Genomic DNA, 21,301 nt, shown 5'->3' with positions numbered 1-21,301 from the left:
ACCCAAACAGATGTGGGGATATACCTCGTCTCTGCAAACACGACGACACATGAGCAGAAACAAGCAAACAAGGGAGAAATTTAAGGACAACAAACATGTAAACGATACGTGAGCGACACCTCCTCGCACTCAGGGGAGGACACGGCGGAGAGGGAACAGCTTGCGTGGATCAGCGTGATATTAATGGGACTTATAACACATGAGGGTGAAAAGGGTCTGACAATTTTACGCCCTCGACTGCAAACCAGCGTGAACACACTCACTGATATATTGGCAGGGGAAGACACACACACACACACACACACACACACACACACACACACACACACACACATACACACACACGTCCAGGAGAGGCGTGCTCTGGCGAGAGAGGGCCGTGCTCAGCTCTCAGCACCCCGCTTTCCAAGAGTCTGATGTCTCTATTTCCTGCAGACACAGAAACACCACACGTCTTCATATGTGCCCTACAGACTCAACCACTGCATGCTTGCTATGAAAACAAGCACGCCGTGACCATCGCTGACCGAAACTTATGATAACAGATGCTGAAAAATAGATAAATCAAGCTATATTTGAGGATTATCTTGATGACACCAGGGGAGCTTTGTGTTCACTCTTCTACCAAAATATAAGTAACTGCATGCTGTTTTGTTAAATATGATCTAGATTCAACTTCGGAGCAAGGCTTACTTTGCTTTAAGTGATGTTTGAGCATTGAAGCTGCAGAGCCGAGCCCGGTATAAAAATTCACATTAGCGTTAAAGCTGGGGTTGGTAATCAGATTTAGATCCACTTTTTGTCATACTGGTTAAAATGATCTTTATGTCCTGATGGCAATCATTACATGATGTGTTCTTAAAAAAAGAGTGAAGAAAAGCTGCTATCTACAGCCGGAGTAAACCTGGGAAAACACCAACCAATCAGCCTTTTTTGGCTCCCCAAATTTTAAACCAATCAAATCCCGTCTTGCCGTTCTGCCCTGAGTTTTACTAACCGGTCACTGTCGGCCGTGATCACGCCAACCAACAAAACAACAATCAATGTTTGAATGAATGAAGAACTTCTCCTCTTGTCTCTCCTCTCTCCCACTCGCACACTCTACACCTCTCCTGATGCCTTCACTGACTGTCAACACTGTAGGAATTAAGAACATCTACACTGAACAGGTTTAACAAACAGTAGAGTTGTTACAGTATTATATATGTTTTGTAACTTTTCTCCTGATATCGTGTCGTCAGTACAACTGGATAATGCTAGCATGACAGTTGTGAGTGCTAACAGCAGCCATGTTTGTTTGTGTTTTTAACTTTCACTATGAGAATGTTTTGGTGAGGACCGGTTTTGAATCAGTCAACATCATATGGTCGAGAATCAGCGGCGCTCGTGCATGTGAGCGGGGGGGCGTCGTTTTGGAGGAGCTCCGAGGGAGGAGGGGAGGGGTTAGACGGAGTCATGAGGAAAAGCTACACTCAAATTCATGCTGGTTTTCCGAGACTACCAACCCTAGCTTTAACTGAAACAGAGTCAGAAAGAGTGTTTTTACAAGTAGCTGGATTTACATATGCAGTTTTTAATCTTAGAGATTCAAACCTCACTGCATCCATTCATTCATCAGAATGAAATAATGTTTAGGTCTCAATAGCTCATTTCTCTATCAGCACACGCTGTACGGGGGATGAATTTATTTATAACTCCTTGTTTTTGAAAATACTAAATGTAAGGGCGTATGTGACTTGATTGACAGGCGGGAACACTGTAGCTGTAAGCGAGGAGTTAAAGACTCACACTAGTTCCACAGAAGTTAGGTTGAGTTCAGCGTTTCAAATATGGCACCTGCAACCGATTGGCTTCAGATGTCACGGAGGATGTTGTATTTATTACTTTTAATTTCTTATGATTTGTTTAGTTTTTTTAAAATGGACCTACACTTTGTACGGCTAACAATACTTTTATTTCAGCTGATCTCTCGTACTAAACTGCAAACTTTAAGATACTGAACGACCACATTTTAACAGCTTTTCTAACAGCTTGTATAACACAAAATCATCCACTTCCAAGGAAAACACTCTTGTGTGAAGCTAGTTGGATGAAAAGACTCCTCGATTGACTGACAAGGCCAAAAGGTTTGTGCACCAATTCTGGAGGACCTTTGAATCATGTCATGTGGAGCAGACAAACTTAGCTTCAACAATTTTACCCCAACCAGGAAAATAAATAAATAAATACTGTAATATTAATGTACGTATCATTATATCACTGTATATGTATTGTACCACATCCTGTGGTGTTACATGGTTCACATAAAGGCCCATCACTGGAGAGAAGTTGAAAACTACTATAGAGTCTGCGCAAAGCATCAGTTTTCTGGTTTATGTAGGACCTATTTTAAATCACTAAATAAATCATGAAATACAATAAATTCAGCAGATTTCATTTTTCAAAATAATAAAGAATTGTGTGGTTATTTAACATTACTTTACCTGGACGTGACCGTTGCTCTTATCACGACCTCACCGTGTTTCAGTCTTTACGAGGCGGTTTTAATTCGCCCTGTAACTACACCTCTTTTATGTATGTTGTATGAAAACCACGAGGGCGTAGATCACAGAGCGCCTTTGAGCTGTCTGTGCTAGAAATGATGATCCTACATTCACCCTACACTGAAACACAGAAAACTGCTCATTATGTGATCATGGCTTTAAGATTTAAGAAGTTTTTTTATTATCATAGCCGGTCTAACTACCCCACATACTGTCAGCGGTATGTGAGGTTGTATTTAAAGCTGCTGTGACATGTTTATTACAGGCTATGTGCTGCTGGCTGATGCGTGCTGTCATGACAGAGATTAGGGGAACAACTGTGACAAAGACAACAGCCGTAAAGTTTCTCTTCTGTCAGATTTAATGACTTAATGAGGACTGTGTCAGCCTGTTGGACACATCCTCTAATTTAGTGAAGCCAAGTTTGGTTGTTTAAAGTTCAGAAATATGGATTTAATGAGCTCATTGTGTGTCTGACATACGATCAGTCGTTTCTGAAGAAGCTGCAGCCTGCAGACGGGCGGGAGAAAGAGATACTGTGTTTTACATCAACATTAAAACTAAAGACATTTCCAGAAGGAGTGCCGAAAATCATAATCAGGTTTATTGCACATCAGTTGTACTTAAATTCCTAACTTTGGCTTTGCATGAGAGCTACCCTTTAAACCCTTTTCCTTTCCTGTTAGTTTTAATGCTTCTACTATTTTATTGTCCTATTGTCTTAAAAGTGGCCTCGGAAGTTTTATTGGGTTTTAAGTTTTATTGAGCTGTTTTTATGGTTTTTACATTTGCTCATACAGCACTTTGGTCAACCTCTGTTGCTTTTAAATGAGCTTTATAGAAGTATTTGTTAATTTTCACAGATATTTGACATGTGCTTCCACTCTTAATTCACTCTGAATACAGACCAAACAATTTCCACATTGTGAGAATCATGATCTTTTTAAATAATTAAGCCAACCCTAAAACTGATATTTTGGAGGATGGCGATCACGGTTAAATGTTGGAAAGAATGCTGTTAGGTTAAGATTTTCCATTATGGAAGATGTAAGAATGGTGAAAAGCATATTTCTGTTGCAAGTGCAAAACAGATGTGTTAGATTTGGGAACACACTACCCTCTTAAATTTTGGGCACTATGCAAGTGAGAGCGTGAGAATAAGTGTAAGTACTAGGCTGTGTGGTAAAGGGAGTACAAATGTCATAAACCCTCTAGGTGCATTGTAATGTGAGGAATAAGTTTATCAGTGTGGCATACAGGAATTATCAAAAATATTAAAGTATTATTAAATGCATTCTGCAATATTCACAATATGACTCAACAAAAAACAACTCAATATGATACGTATGATATGACACAATGTGTTACAAGAGGAGAGGATATGACAAAATACAGAAGGAGACGCAAGGGAACTGTACAATATGAGACAGAATGAGATGAGATGATACGAAAGAAGAGAATAGGACATGAAACGACACGAGATGACACAAAATGACACGACAAAACTCGTGACAACACAACACTAAACGATACAGTAGGACATGAAATGGGAAGATATGACACAGACTAGACGAGATACTGCACGACAAGAAATAACTGCAAACTAAATGACAACAAATTGATAACATAAGGCTAGAGACAACACAACACGAAATAACACGACGCAAAACAAAACAATACAAAGGACGACATGAAATCCGAAATGAGAGGATACGACACAACACGATAACACACTGCACGACATGAAGTGAGACTACACAAAACAGTACAACATGAAATGACACGACGCGACGTGATACGACATGACCGGACACAAAATGATACACTGTGGAACAAACAATAAGAGATAGGATATGATACGCTGCGAGTTGATATGTCACAATACAATCTGAAATATGACATGATATGATAAAAAGTGACACTCTTTCTCGTCCCCTTAGAGGAATATTGTATGAAACCACGGATAACACATAATGCATATTACGCATTATTAGGGGTGACCCCAAATAGTCGAATATTCAACGATTGGTTCTAACGAGCCTTAGTCGACTGCCAATCTCATAGTGGAATATTTGCATATGAAAGGTGGATCATTCCATTCAAACCATGGGGGTGCTCAATGTCTAATTTACATTATTTTCCTGTTTCCCGTAAAAATAGTGTCTCATTTAGCCTATTTTTATATAAATATAGACTTATTTAATGTAATTCTGAGAACAGCTCTTGAAGTGTTAAATCTCCTTAAAGTGGTAATTAAATCTCCCCTGGTAATTAAAGGTGGACCATTTAGCGGGACCTGTGGAGCAGACGTACCTCAGCTGGTCTTTAAATCTTTCTACGTTCATGGCAGGAAATAAAACTTCAGTTGATCCTAAAAAATAGTGATGAAGATGAGGAGCAGCTTCATGAAGAGGGCTGTGAGATCAAGGATTACCGGACCACACAAAAACTGTACGGGGCCAAAAGAACCAGGAGGAATACCCAAAGCTGTCTGAAGCCTCAAAAACAATCCACAGCATCCCATCCACCTCCACATCATCAGAGAGGATATTCTCAAAGACAGGATTTACAGTCAACAAAGCAAGGAGCGCACTTCTGCCCGTACACACGATGGTTTTCCTCACGTACAATTTGAAAAGACTCAAGCGGACAAAGACGCGATGAAAGACTGTTTTAAAAGGTTCTGTTAAGAGATTTAAAAACCCTTTAGCTGGTTCAGGTTTGATTTTGAACATTATACAAATGTTTAGCCTTAAGTTAGACAAACTACCCTCTGCAGTGCTGCTCTCTGCTGTGTGAACACTGTTTAAATATCTGTGGAGCGTTGTTCCATGTTTAACGGATGGTGGTCTTATTTGAGTTTTCTCTCCTTCATCACCTCGTTGTTTTTGCAATATAGATTAAAAAAATCTAAGTTTTATACTTATAATATTCTGTTGTCCCTTTTACTTTAAGCTATGAGTCTCTTAATTGTAAATGGTTATGTGTAATATTGTCATGTGGTCACCATCATGCAGACTTTGGGTCAATAAGAAAAAACAACAAACATTCCACTATTCATCCACTATGGGCAAAATCTGATGAATCAGATTCGACTAAGCAAATTCTTAGTCGGGCTCACCCCTGTGCATTATCCATAGTAACTTTGTCTACAGCTTTCTACTTACTTTAGAATTCGAATAAGCAACATGCTAAAAACGTAATAAAGGTAAGTATTGAGTAGAAATCTGTTAAGAAATCTGAAAGCTCTATTTGAGCTTTCAGATTTTGGCGCTACAGATCACTGTGCAGATCACTGTGCAGATCACTGTGCAGATCACTGTGCAGATCACTGTACAGATCACTGTGCAGATCACTGTGCAGATCACTGTGCAGATCACTGTGCAGATCACTGTGCAGATCACTGTGCAGATCACTGTATAGATCACTGTGCAGATCACTGTATAGATCACTGTATAGATCACTGTGCGCCAAAACAACCCGCCATAAGAACAGTTTCTCCCCCCGGGCTGTCACTCTGATGAACACTAAACCATAACAGTGTCATACCTGTTGGCTCAATACTCTCTGTAAATATACATGTAAATACACAGTGCAACAATTCTCCAAGCAGAATTCCATATTTCTATTTTTTGTATTATTTAACTATTATTTTTTATAATGTAAAAACTACCTCTGCTACTCACCACTGCACTTTATCATATTATTTTAGCCTGTACATATTAGCCATGCCCATTTGTTGTTCTTTTGTATTCATAGCTAATTTTATTGTCATTATATTTTTATTTAATTTTTTATTTGTAGGTCTTATTCTTATGCCTTGTACAAAGAGAGCACAGTTTACTAAAGTCAAATTCCTTGTGTGTTCAAGCATACTAGGCCAATAAAGCTGATTCTGATACTGATTCTGAGCTGTCTTTAACCTCATTACATAACCTGTATTTTAAGTTAATTTCAGTTTGTTTGTGTTTGCACCACACTGAGGTTCAGACATGTTTGGCCTTCTCGTGGAGACGTGTGCTGCTGTTTTGCTATTGGCTGCTTTAATCTGGTGTGTATGAATAAGTGTGTGTGCTCGTCTGCATGTGTGTGTGTGTGTGTGTGTGTGTGTGTGTGTGTATGTATGAAGTCGGGTCTGTGCTGCCCAAAGTGACAGAAAGCAGATCCAGGCTCTGTTTCTTCTCACCCAGCGCTCACAACATCTTCAAACCAGGAAAACACACACATACACACGCACACATGTACAGGTAAGCAGAAAACACAATGCAACACACACACACATTACTCTGTGAAATCACAGACACACACTAGTGTGAGTCCGACCCTGTCAGGCTCTTTAACCAGGGTTAGATTTAGTTACACCTCAGAGGAGCCTCACGTCTATCCATGGCGTCCAGAGAAACAGTCTTTAAATGAGAAAAGACAACACACACATTCTCTCTCACACACACACACACACTCACACACACACACTCACACACAGGAATTTCATAAGATCTGCAGGCGTGCCATGTGAAGCTGTAAAAGAAAAACAGGGTCTGTTTCAAAGCGGTGTTCCTCTGAACACACTGGTACAATAATATCAGAGCGAGCCTATAAATGTCACTAGTTCAATTTTCACTCTGAGAGAAGAACACGAGGGCAGGCGGGGAAATTAGCCGGAGCTGAGCGCAGACAGGGAGGGGAATCCCTGCGAACTGAGAGAGAGAGGTCGTGAATCAACACTCAGGTCTGACAGAGTCCTGAAGTCAGAGTCCTAAAGTCCTGAGTCCTAAAGTCCTGAGTCCTAAAGTCCTGAGTCCTAAAGTCCTGAGTCCTACAGTCCTGAGTCCTAAAGTCCTGAGTCCTAAAGTCCTAAGTCCTAAAGTCCTGAGTCCTAAAGTCCTGAGTCCACAGGTGAAGAAGGGGAGGAATAAAAAATCTTAATTAACAACGAATCTGGGACTTGTTCCTTTTTTCTTCTGATAATGGGGCAGAAATAACAAAATAACTGCATAATTAACTAATATTCTCCAAGTTTCCTAAAAAGTGATAACTTTTCTTGGTGTCAAAATTTATATTCGGAGAGCTACTGACAGTTTTATGGGAAAAAACTTCACCTTACGGTCCAAATATGAGCAAAAAAGGTGCTAATCCATCCTATTTTTTATTGATTTATCGTCATTTCTGGGAATATTTATGAAACTTAAATAAAAACAGGACAAAAAGACGTCACTTTTTTGCTGCATGATACAAAATCACTTGCAAATAATTCAAATTTCTGCTCTAAAATGGCATATGTCACCTGGTTTGGTTTATCTATAAACGTTCTGGTACATTTAGCAAAATAAAAATCCTGTTAATCAAAAGAGAAAATAATCTAGAATATTTTCTTTGATACTTTATCATTTCTGAAAATATACAGTATACAGGGTTGGACAGAAATGCAAAAAATAACTAATATTTTTTATCATAAAGTGAAATTACCTCATGAAATAACCTGAAAGTGCTTTCTTGATGAAACTTCCTGTTGGTTTTATTTTGAAAGAGTAAGAAATTCAACTACTGGTCCTCTTATAATAAAGATAAACGCTTATTTCTAACCTCTTTATTTGGGTTTAGGTATTTTTAAGGACTAAAATGAGGCAATTTATGAATTCAAATGTTGAATTTTTTCTATGAAATAATTCCAACATTGCTGTGAAAGCATTCTGCCTTGTTGATTTAATGCTAACGCTAATGGTTTATTAAAAAACGTCCACTTAAAGTGAAGCTACATGCTTTCAGGAGGATAGTTCATCTGAGGTCTGCTAGTTTATCTCCAAAGTCCCAGGAGTAAATAAAAACACTGTTCTGGAGTTTAATTTAGGTGATGCATGAAAAAAGTTGAATAATATTTTTTGAATTAAAGATATTTACCAAAGCAAAAAATTTAAAAAGAGCTTGTTCTTGAAAGCAGTGGTTTGATAAAGATAATTTGTTCACCCACAGGGATTTGAAGGATCTCTTTGCAACACAAAAAGCTTAATTTACTGAATAAATCTGGAGTATCTTTGTTTTTCTGAAGAATATAAGTTAATAACTTCATATTTATTTATGTTTTAAAGACGCTCAGGAGAAACTGAGACTCTTAAAGGTTTAATTTGACTGATTCAGATGTTCACAGCTCAGTTGGAAGATGAATTAAATGAGTGCTGAGGCAGTTCATGGGATGGAAACATCTGACCTTTGCGTATCTTTGAATGATCTTTTAAATAATTATTTAAAGGATTATCATTGGATAATCAATAAAAAAAAAACCCAGGAAAATCCCAGAGATGATAAAAAATAACATTTCAACAAACGTCTCAGTTAATCAACAAACATTAATCTATGAGTGGAGTGGAAGAAGTAAATACGCAGGAGCTCAACAGTGCGTCAACACATGGAAAAACACTTTTGTAACATACTGCGATTAAAACTTGAGCTAATCTATTCATGTCAACCAACAAGAGCATGCTGTTTCCAGCTTGTGTAATTAAAGTGAAACTAATGAGATATACTCTTCTGGTGGGGTAAAAGTATTTTTCCACTCCCTGACTTGTGGCACATCCCGTCCAACGTCAGCACACTTCATGGTTTTATTCAGCTTCACCAACGACAGCACCAGAGAGAATGTGATGAATCTGCCTTATCAGGACTTCAAAGACCAACATTTTCCATCGTCGGAGGAAGAGTGTGAGAGAGAAGCAGCCGCGCTTTCTGGCAAAGTGTTGCTGTGGTGCCTCTGTTTGATATGAACACGCACACACACACACACACACACACACAGACACAGGTCTGAGTCATTCTGCCGGCCCTGAGAGTTCACCACTTGAAGGAAATGATTTACTCGTCCAAATCCTCCCTCCTGTTTGATCCCATGGGGAGCTGGAGCAGGAGCGGGGGCGATGCTAGGTTACCAAAGTGTGTTTTTGCCATCCCTCCCCTCCTCTTTCTTCCTTCCTCGCTCCTCTGCTTAGGTCGGCCATTTTGTAATTTACTGCTGTCATAAGGCCCGCCGTCGGCTACGAACAGTGTGGGATTATATGAAACGCTGTCCGGCGGCATATTTCATAAGGAAGATCAAACGGGCTGTTAAGTGATTTCTGTTTCTGAGAGCAGTAACTTTTAGTGCGGCACTCTTTCACGGCCTTGGAGGGGATGGCTTTGCAAGGCCTTGAACTGAAGTATTCATTGCACCTCTTCAGGGAGTTTAAAAGGAAGAAAAAAAGGAACTGCACCTTCACAAAGTACAGCCAAAGTGTTTATACGCAAAGAACCTGCATGCCAAACTTTATCGTTTCCTGGAAGAACATTTGCTGTCAAAAATGCAATCGGTACTGGAAAGATTTAAAATCTAAACTCAATTTTTGGTGTAACATCCCCAAAGGAAAGCCTGCCTATCTGTCTGTGGTGAGTCTCAGTTTCACTGTAAACAGTTCCTCAGAGGCTTCCCTCTGGCTTCCTTCAGCAGTATGAACCTGAAACAGAAACTGATGTTCTTGTGATGTTCTTGTAATTAACAGGTCTTCAGTTTGGTGAAATAACAACATCATGATACAGATTAGTCAAAAGGCCTAAGTCAAGCTTTGTCAGGTCTGTCCTCAAGAGGAGAAGAAAACTACGTCTACAATGTTTGTTTGTTGAATGGAGGTCTATGAAAGAGGATTAGAGACACTGATGTTTTTTAGCTCTGACCTTCTCCACGGAATGTTCCATTTGTTCTCAGAACTCTGACATCAAAGACAGAATTTTGGAATTCTGTCTTTCATGTCAGAATTCTAGAACACCTCCTGTTGCTCTCCACACAGACTGTTTCTCCTGCTGACACCTGATTGGTGGATACCCCTCAGACTACAGACAGAGACCAGAACTCTTCTTAGACTAAAATCCAGACCCTGAGATCCAGATTCAACATGTCTCTGAATCAGAATCTGTAATTACAGGTTAGTTGTAGCTAAAAGTAAAAATCTTTGTCAGGTCTGTCCACAAGAGGAGAAGAAAACTACGTCTACAATGTTTGTTTGTTGAATGGAGGTGGGATCCATCATTTCTGATGCTGCGTTCAGGGAAGTCAGGAAATCTAAACGCTTATTGTCTTTAGTGACACAGCATCAAGCAGATTTGTGTCTCAGAGTAAATGTTTGATCTAGAACAGATTGTTAGCTGCTCTTCATGCAGATATCATTACATCATATCATTACGCTGGATTGTGTTCCTCCTGCTGTTGCTCTCCATACAGACTGTTTTTCAGTTGTTTTTTTTTACACCTGATTGGTCGATACTACTCAGATTAAAAACGTACTACAGGCCATAAATCTCAAATCTCAATCTCATCAAAGTGACAGAACAACCAACTCACTGTGTCACCTCTGAAGCCGTGCTGCTCGTGTAGCTAACATGTTCGCTCACAGTTTACTAAGCCTAAACACACACACATTTCAGGAGTTTGCACTCATGCAAAACAAACACAGATGGAACTTTGGGCCAACACTCAGAGTTAAAGTGACCATTTGTGCACCGAGCAGCACCCTGAAACAGCAGAGCGACAGTGATGAGAAACTCCAGTAGCTCTTTGGCTGCACCGGTGTCAGCACTGAGCAAACAGAGGCCAGTTGCTGACGCGCTAGATATATGAGTGTTATTCTTCCTCTGTGCATGTGTGTGTGTGTGTATTCCTGCTGGGACTCCCCTTGGCTAAACCAAGCCTCCTACACCTTCACTTCCTCACAGCTCCATCTCTCTCTCCCTCTCTCTCTCTCTGTGGAAGGATTGATGAGCGGCCTGACTTCCCTCCATCCTCCCTGACTTTCTCACGGCACGGAGAGAGGGGGACGAGGAAGCATGAGGAAAGCCGAGTCTGACGGCCATCATTCATTCCTCTTCACCTTGGGAGTGTGAAAAAAAAGCTGCCGAGTCCTGGCAGTGACAGATAGAGCAATAAAGCTCTGTGGGCCGGAAGAACACGCAACCCTGCTCATGTTGTGGGAAGTTATGCAGGATGACATCACCTGCAGATCAACACACCTGTGACTTACTGCTGTGACATCAGTTTGACCAAAGCTGCTACTGGAAACGATTAACTATCTCCTTGTTTTAAAGCTTTAAAGGCCTTTGCACCAGAAAGCTCATGTAAGATTGCAAAGAACTGTTGCTTTGTGGTGATAAAACAGGAAATGCAAAGCAGACACAGTGAACACAAAGAGAAAAGACACTGACCTGTTAGGATCCATTCGATGGCATCACAACATGAAAAAGACAAAGAGAGAGAGAGAAGGAGAAATTGGTTAGAGGACAGGTGTTCAAACAACTCTTTACACACAAATCACGGGCTAATTAGTCGTCCACTTCACGTGGTGACAGTTTGGCTCTGTGGGGAGCCGGGCCTGCCACCGTGTGTGTGTCAAGTGTCAGAGACCTCTTTAGCACTTCATCACCTTTGACCTCTCGGGGTCTGTCACACTGTAAATAACATTGAAATCACACTGTGGAAGCAAACGCTAATGCAGTCTTGGACCGATGTTTACAAGATGTTTTCACTCTGGGTTTATCAGTTGGAATTTTCCATCAGCTGTTACTTGTGTTCAGAGATATATCATCGAATTATTGAGCTGTGCATTACTAATATCAGAACTTTTAAACATGGGCAACATTTAAACATCATTTTGTGTTTATTTGGGGTTATTTATTCATTTTTCAATTTATTATCATTATTTTGTTGGGACTGGGTTATGCTTTTATTTTACCATTTTCTTTTCCATTTATTTATTAATTAATTTAATTTATTCATTTATTTTTCTTTCTTTCTTTTTTTAATCAAGGTAGATACACTATTTTCTGTTTCATACATTCATAAAATTCTGCAAATGTATGAATGTTACAAAAGTAATACAAAATATATGAAATTAGGAAAAAAAAACATACAAAAACTTTGGAAAAATTCTTGCAGTCACAAACATGTCTTTAAAAGTGTTGTTTTCTTCACTGACGTGCACAGATTGAGACCTCTCGCAACATTTCTGCAAATGTGAGATCATTTATTTTCATCAAAGGGTGTCACATTGCTCATCTCAAAACCATTGTACACCGATAACAGTAAGTCATTTCACTTTGCAGAGCATGTGCTACAAACGGAAATAAAAGAGGCAATGGATGACTCATACAGAGTTCTGTCAGTGGTTTTAGACATGACTAATAACAGTATAGAAACAATCTGCATCTTCACTGATGGTCTCGTTTGCTTAAAGCTGCAGTGTGGAGTTTTTTGCTTGTTGTGAAACAGACTGAAATGAGTAACGATGTCTCTTTGTGAGCAAACAAGACCGTGAACAAGATCAGCCGCTATTTATTCAAAGTTATTTTCAATGCGTGAAACTAACTGAGGTGGGTAGGTGTCAGACTGAGTGATTATTTTCACATGTTCCACTGCAAAGATTCTCTGTAGGTGATGCATCTGACAGTAAAATAAGAGCAGGGTGAGTTTATATCAAGAAATAATAATAACACAAAGACTGCTTTGGCCACAGGGGGCGCCAAAGTCAACACAAAACAAAAGTTCCGGAGCTTTAAAGCAGCATCTCAGGGACTTTTATAGCCAGATAGAACTCCTTAGTGGAGTTTTATGGGTGCATTGTGTTTCCAGATGTCATATTCCTTATTTTTATACCATCCCAGCCTCTCCTGGACTCACGCACTGCAAGTCTGACTCCATTAAAGTCCATAAAGGTTCAGTGTTCAGGGTTTAGGGAGGACAAAGGATGGCCTCATGACACAACAGTCTATATCTATCTGTTTATTCAGCACTGCAGCGGGAGAAAACCACTAATTCTAGCTCTCTGGGTCGCAGAACAATAGGTTGATGTGTTGAATAACACTTCCTGTAACTTTAAATTCCTATAACAGTTCCAAACTGGACGATACGTTCGTACGAAAGGAGTTTAGAAAAGTTTGACTCCTGTCGAAAACTCCTTGGCTCTAATTGTCCCGTTCCTCAGCTTTTTTTTACGTGACTTTCAGAGGTGTCAATTATACAAGCTTGCAAAAGTATGGCCTGAAGACATTAGGAAAAATAATTATGGGTCCCTGTTGCGCCAATGTGTGCAAAGAAGGAAACATGTCTTCCACTGGGCGAGAGTTTCCCTCCATGGAAGCCAGACCACCTAGCACTGGGAGCCTGGTGACAAGAGCTTTGATTATTATGCCTGCACTCCCTGCCAGGGCTAAATTTAAGTGTTCCCATAAAGTCCAGAAGAAATAAGACTTGGGAATGGCCCGGCCTGTGTGTGTATGTGTGTGAGAGAGAGGGGAGAACTCTGACTGAGTGTGTGAGTGTGTGTTTAGGGTCTCTCTTGGTCAGCGTTGTCGCACAGTCCGGGGGATAATAATAGGATGTGCTACAACTTACTGAGACTAAAGCCGGTCTTCCCACGTCTCCCACTCGCTAGTGGCACTTGTGTTATTCTCTAAACACCCGCCTGACTCGACCCCCCTCCTCCCTTACGCAACACAGAGATAGGCTCACATCTTATGTTTTGTGTCCCTCATCCAGCTTCTCCCTCGAGCTTAAAGAAACTGTAAGAAAGAGCAAGACACTTCAGGCTGCCCCACATCTCCCAAGGAAATGTGGATTCCTTATTTATCTTTGATTAAAAATAACTTGGGAAGAGGCCGATCAATACTTTCCCTGCGAATGGAGAGACAAGGGGGTGAAGGAGGTTGAGGAGGAGGAGGAGAAGAAAGCGGAAGGGAAGGAAAAAAGCGTGAGAAATTTGACGACATTTTAAAAATGTGTCTGTGTGTGACGGGTCGCTCGGAGTCATTCCCATGGCCTCGTACAGTAGCCCCGACGCTGCTACCGACTGCTCTGATGTTTTAACAGTGACAAAACGGCCAGCATGCGCACATAATGGGACAGCAAAGGTCCTGGAGGAGACACTGGGAGCCATGTAGGCTAAATAAAGGCCTTCAGAGCACGGGAGTAGAGCGAGGTCAGTCCTGCCTGTGCTTTCCTTGGCTCCCACCTCTCCTTTCAAAGGATCTGCTTATGGTTTCTGTCAGAGATGCACGTCCATTTTTCAGCCCATTAACAACTATCATTACCAGCCCAACTGGAGGCTATAATTGGGCCAGGCATGGAAAAGAGTTGTCAAAACACAATTAAATTCCAAACTCTGGTGAGAGAGAACAGAGAGAAAGTGCTGCACGGCCATAACTTCATATTGCCGGCTTTCTTTGCCCAAAAATAGGAAAGAAAAACATGAAAACCATTATTTTACATTGGAAGCTTCTGGAGAGGGATTATGTAGACGGTGATCTGAGCAGCCCGAACGATAGGGCTACTGAAAGCATAACAAATAATCACTCTCGGTGTCAGAGATGAAGAATGGACACGTTTAAAGCCCCATCCAGGGATCAAGAGGCGAGAGCTTTACGGAGTCTTAATCAAGGAAAACTTGGAATACAGTCGTGACCGCCAAGTGGCTGCAAGGACAAGTGATTCCAGCGCGGTGAGGATATCTGACGATGAATAAACTGATTATTCTGAGTGCCAGGAGCTAGCATGAGCCGCTGATGAATGAGGTTGTTGTAGTAAGGGCCTGTGTCCACTGTGAGCTTTGTTTTGGGCTGGCAGAGCCTATAAACATCCAGCTGAATATAGTCCAACTTTAGAACACTACCAGGCCCTTCAATACCAATCCTCCATCACTGACCAATCAAAATCAAGAGGGGACGGGGCTTCTGGCATCAACTCTATCCACATCAAGTATGTTGGTATTCTCCCAGCACTTTTACTTTCCTTTCATTTAAGCTACAATATTAGGGAAAAATCTAAATTGAAGCTGTTGCAAAGTGCCAAAAACTGCAGTTCCTAAAGTGTCCACTTGAGGCTGGCTCCAAAAGCCAAGAAGTCCCCATTAGGTTGTGTTAAATATTTACAGCAGACATAAATGTGATGTTCCAAATAATTGAACTGTAACTAGACCAGTTATTTCTATATACTTTGACATGTTTTGACCACAAACTTCCCACAAAAGGGGGTGTGGTCTCATCATGCCGCTTCAATTAGGCTGGACAAACCTCTCTAAAAACCAAACAAACGTCACAACAACATCACACATTATTTTCTGATTAAGACTGCAGGAAGTTTGAAAAGGAGCTACATCTTAGCTCATTATTGAAGTGTACACAGAACGAGGGGTAAATATCTTATAATGTATCTCCCCACTATCATCTCTCTCTCTCTTCATCTCCCTCTATCCCTCTCTCCAACACAGTCTCAGCAGATGTGTGTCTAGCATGAGTCTGGTCCTGCTGGAGGTTTCTGCCTGTTAAAGGAAGTTTGTCCTTGCCACTGTAACTTGCTAAATGCTGCAAAGTCCTCTGCTCATGGTGGATTAAGATGAGTCCTGTCTGTAAGATGGGACTGAATCTGATCCTGTCTTGATGTTGGGTCTTTGTTCATATGACATTTGTTGGGATTTGATTGATTAATTGAAGCTAGCTCAAAGGGTAAGAGTTAAACATAGATACGTTGGAACATACAACCCTGTCTCAATGCTAAAACTTTCTAGGTTGTTCAAAAGTTACGTTGAGTCAACATTTCCAACATCATGTGGATTTAAAATGTCTCCCCAAAACACCAATGGGCACCGTCACAGAGACTGGATCCACGTTTTATACGATCTACAGCCAGGATACAACTCCTGGCCATTGTTTTTATATTTTCTTAGTAAATTGTACTTGAATGAAAGAGTTTAAGGTCACTATCAAAGGAGTCAAAGTGTCTCAAGACAACTTCAGTAATTTAGAAACAGTGGCAGCCAATGAGAGGTGCTCTGAAGTCTACAAACGCAACTAACACTATTTATCTATCTGATTCTTGTTTCTAAATGTAAAGTGGTGATTTTCAAGCCGGACCTCCATAAAGTTCTGTACTCTATGTGAAAAGACTTGACGGCGTCTGAGTGTTTGGATTCTGACAGTCACGACTCTAAAAATAGCATCTATTTTTATAATTCATCAGGGTGCTGTTAGGTTTTCCTGTGACGCATGTAACATAAACGTCTGTTGATTTAATTTAAAAAGGTTGTTTCGTACGAGAGGTCGTTCCAGTTCAGTCTGAGTAACTTCATTGCTACAAATATTTAGAATTTATTGAATTTCTATGTCATTTCATAGATTTTTTTTAAGGACCTGATTGAACACATGTGCCGTGACCTCTTGTGAGTATCTGATAAGTCACCAAAACGATGGTGGATTTATTTTATAGCACCATAAATAAACAATATGCAGCTTTCAGACTTTTATCAATCACAGCGAAACAAATCACAAACCATTTTATTTTCTCCCTCTGAGCTTTTCCGTTCTCATAAATTTCTGATCTTTCATAAATCTGTGACCGGGTCCTGAACATGCTCTGGCACAAGGGTTATGTCAGTTTATGATGAGCGCACGGAGAACATGCAGTACAGCTTCATATTGGCTGTTTGAGCCCATTAGGTTGCTTTATGTTATGTTTGCTCACCCTGGAGTTGAGTAACATGGATGTGTTATGCTCAATCTGCTCTGAGATGTGATGTAATTTATTTTTCTTGTGTACCCGGTTCCTCCACCCGCATGCAGGGGCTGCCAATCTTTTCCTGTGTTTCTGTCAGCAGCTTTCAATCCCAGCTGGAAGTTAAGGCGCATAAATATTCTGCAGCCAGTTAAATGAAGTCATGAACATGGAGAAATGTCTGTGATTGTGGCTTCCGACCTTAATCAAAACAAAACATGTCTTTTGGCAGCGGTCGGTCTGCTCTGTGGGCTTCTGTCAGCAGAGGAATCGTTACATCTTCTTCTTTTTAACTATCCAAGGTTTCAGCAGAAAGAAGATTTACGAAAAGTAGAAAATTCCAACCAGTGCTCTTTAACTCAAGTGTTGCAGTGACGCAAATGTGTGAAGAAAAGATCAAGCAGGACAAAAGATAAGAGAGTCTTTAAAGGTCAGCTTGAGAAGGAAAAAATGAGTGAGCTGAACACCAAAGGCCTCGGACGGCGTCTCCCTAACCGTGCGGTGTTAATGGCGTGTGTGTCGGCTGACATAAAGCAGAGGAGGCCGGGCAGCGGAGGGGAGTCGCAGGCCTCTCTGCCTCTGTAATCTGGCCTGATTTATAGAAGCTAGCCCTGCTCTCCCCTTCCACCTCCACACTGACACACTGGGCCTCCTCCGCTGGAGACAGCCTGGCGTCCACACACACACACACACACACACACACACACACACACACACATTTTACACTTAACACAGAAACATGAACACACTCGGGCGGGATCGTCTCAGTTGCACAGTAGTGCACGCAACCAAACCACATGGGCCCGTTGCTTAACAAAATGAGCCCCAGATCCAGATGCAGAGTCGTGTAAGTGTCTGCATGATGTAAGGACGGAGCGGAGCAGAGGCCGTTTATCAACTGATTTTTATTACACTATATTTGATTATTCCCTGTGGGAAAATTTGGTATCGGCAAAATAACATCAAAAGAACATCAAATACAGTATGGCTATTAATAAAACATAAACTACGTTTAATGCTGAAACAGAATGTGAATGCAGTCTAAGTGTATGAAAGATTGTTGTTGTTGATGGATGGGGAGCCTTGTGGGAATACAATTAGGTTTCAAAGTGAATCATTCGTCTGATTCACAACAGAAGACGTATTAAAGTTTGTTTACTACAAGATCTGTGTGCGTGGAAACTTTGGCTTACTTAAGGTAACACTGGAACTTTGTAATCTGCAGACTGTATGAATATGGACGTAGTATCCATGACCTCACCCGTCTGTTTTTGAGGTGCTGTTTTGAGGCCAATCGTCGGCGGGGGCCATATTGCTGCTGTCTAGCGATTGTGACGTAAAGAGGCGGGCTTAGAGCCTCCTAGCTAACAGCTACAGTGTTCCCGCCTGTCAATCAAGTCAGCTGTGCCTCTCATTGGAAGACTCATAATCTCAATATCTTTGAAATTGCCGCGTTACAAAAAAATTCACCCCCCGTACAGTGTGTGCTGATTGAGAAATGAGCTATCCAGACTACACTGGTCTTTTGAACCAGGCTGTAAACATGTTTATTTCTGCTGTAAAGATCGGCTTTTTTGAATTGGTGTGTATGTGGTTTACGGTACTTCCGGAGCCAGTCTCAAGCGGATCCTCGATGAACTGCAGTTTTTCAGCACTTCTGTATTGGACTTGGAGGTTGCCGCTAAGTTGATCTACACAGAAGGTCACACTCTGATTCATTTTCCATCAATTAAAACTTCACGACAGGAGGCATTCAAACAAAGCACTGCAAGCTCAATGGGCCGATGGGAGGGCAGCAGATTGGCAATGGGGGACGACACTGAGACTACGTGATGGGGCAAAATGTCCTGGAGTACGTCCAAAACACTTCTACACCTTTTTGTTACTTAGACACCAAAATATGTTGAAATATGGCCAACGCTGAAGTGACATAAAAGTGCCTTCAAATGGAAGAGACGGCATCCTTAACACAGTCATTTTACTTTTGCATATACATGGGTTTATGTGACTCAGCAATCAGTCTCCAGTATTTAAAGAGCTCTGATTGGTGGAAAAGCGTAATTCACCTCGTTTACATCCTGGCGTCAGAGCCAAAGGCCAAACCCTCAACGGGACAGAAAACAAACTGAACCCAATAAAGGACAAAAGAGAGACTCAAAGGAGACTCAATATTCACACACATTAGGCTAGCAGACTCCAACACCTTCTGTGTGTGTGTGTATGTCGGTCTACATGTGTGTGTACGATGAATCACAGTGTATGGACAGGTGTTTACAGTGAGGCTGGGTTATCTGTCTCCATTACAGCATGGCGGCTCAGCCTCCCTGGGCCATTATCTACTCAGACCTGCCTAAACACACACACCCAGAGACAGGAAGCCCCACATGCTGGAGTCAAGACCCTTTACACAAGGCCATGGCGTGAGCACATAATGGGTCTTTCTGGGGTCTGGGGCGCTCTTGAAGCAATCCAACACCCAAACAGAGAAGACCCAGAAAAAGCAGCATTTCCCTCCTCTCTGCTTTGATCTGCAGTAACATCAACACACGTTCAGATACAGCTGTTCATCATAACTCTGAACATCCAGACTCACTTAGCTCAACTCAGTGTTGTTGTTGTGGCTAATGTTTGGGAGCGGAGCCACAATCTGACCCAGGGTCAATTTAACTTCCTCTTACAGTGCTCAGATGTTGTGACAAAGCACAGTGAGCTGGGTCCTTATCAGTCTTTGCAAACAATGTTGTGCTTAAATCCAGTTTATCCTGTGTGAGACATGCTCTGAGTAAGATCAGATAGCACGCATTTGTGCTCATGCTAGATTTGGGATCAAACACAAGCACTTTGTTTACACATTAGCTATTAGGCGTTAGTCATGGCACACATTTTGGACACATGCCGAGTGCTCCATCCTGATCACACCGAGGGAAAACCAACAATCAGATACTTTAACAGATGGAGAGATGATTTCACTGATTTAAAGTGATTTATGTATGCAGCTGGAGAAACAGACCCTCAGCTTCCATGGCAATGCTGTCCATATAAAGAGATTCAGCCTACTTGTGGGTCAAATTAACATTTAACTGAATATTTTCATTTACAGTAAAGTTTAAAGTTCGATGGGAGCACTCTCGGCCCTCTCGCAGCATATGTTCACTCCTCTGTAAAGAGCCTTGGAGTTCATTTTGACAGTGCCTTCAAATTTAGGAAACAAATCTCTTCTGTGGTTCAGTCCAGCTTCTTCCAGCTGAGACTCATAACGAAGGTGAAGGCATATCTCCCTCCTAAGGATCTAGAGAGAGTTGTACATGCCTTTATTATGGCTAGGCTTGATTATTGTAATTCTTTGTATGTCGGCTTAGACATGGCGTCTATTCAGCGCCTGCAGCTTGTACAGAATGCGGCAGCTCGCCTCCTGACTGGCAGGAAAAAGAGGGAGCACATCACACCTGTGCTGCGTGCTCTCCACTGGCTCCCAGTCCGTCACAGGATTGATTTTAAAGTTGCACTTTTAACATACAAGGCCCTAAATGGATTGGCACCATCCTACTTGGCTGATCTTCTCCATGCTCACAACCCAACCCGAGCACTGAGGTCAACAAACCAGCTGCTCCTGGATGTGCCTAAAAGTCGCCTTAAAACCCGGGGAGACCGAGCCTTTGCAGCAGCGGCCCCCAAGCTCTGGAATGGCTTGCCACTCCAATTAAGATCGGCCCCCCACTGTAGAATGTTTTAAATCTTTGTTGAAGACCCATCTCTTGTCTTTGGCCTTCTACTCGTGAAGAGGACATTAATATCCTGTTATGTTGTTGTTTATTGTTGTCTTCATGTAATTTTTACTTTTTACCTTGTAAAGCACTTTGGCCAACACTGGTTGTTTTTAAATGTGCGATATAAATAAAGTTGACTTGACTTGACTTGACTTAAACATTAGTGTTTTTCTGTTGACTTTCCTAACAGATGTGAGAAACGACAGCAGCACTCATCCAAGGTTATTTTCCGTGAAACTTTTCTGTTTGCATTATTTTCTAACTACCCTGTTGTAGTTTGTAGTTTCTTTGCATCTGTTTCCCCTTATGAAATAGGGAAATCAAAATTGAAATATGGGTTAATTTTCTTTCAATGATGAAAAACGGATGAGCAAAAGTTAAAAAATGGCTTCATTTCCAATGTTCTAAACATGTAACTAGAAAACAGAAACAGCAAA

General features: G+C 41.1%; 1 protein-coding gene across 4 annotated transcripts in view; it reads right to left on the bottom strand.

The window, feature by feature from the left end:
• The window catches only part of bcas3 (BCAS3 microtubule associated cell migration factor), a 473,019-nt gene that overhangs the window by 102,857 nt on the left and 348,861 nt on the right, over window positions 1–21,301 (bottom strand). The window contains exon 23 of one of the 4 annotated variants that reach the window (XM_034701112.1): window positions 8,705–9,288. The exons of the other annotated variants lie outside the window; for them this stretch is intronic. Coding sequence (XP_034557003.1) covers window positions 9,143–9,288 — 146 coding nt within the window. The 3' untranslated portion in view covers window positions 8,705–9,142. Of the gene's footprint in view, window positions 1–8,704; window positions 9,289–21,301 lie in introns of those variants that run through there. 4 annotated transcript variants of the gene reach the window in all.

The sequence above is a fragment of the Notolabrus celidotus genome, chromosome 14 (genome assembly GCF_009762535.1).
Source record: "Notolabrus celidotus isolate fNotCel1 chromosome 14, fNotCel1.pri, whole genome shotgun sequence".
In the NCBI taxonomy this organism is placed as follows: domain Eukaryota; kingdom Metazoa; phylum Chordata; class Actinopteri; order Labriformes; family Labridae; genus Notolabrus; species Notolabrus celidotus.
Note: the sequence above shows the minus strand (reverse complement) of the source record. Positions and strands in the feature narration are given on the sequence as shown.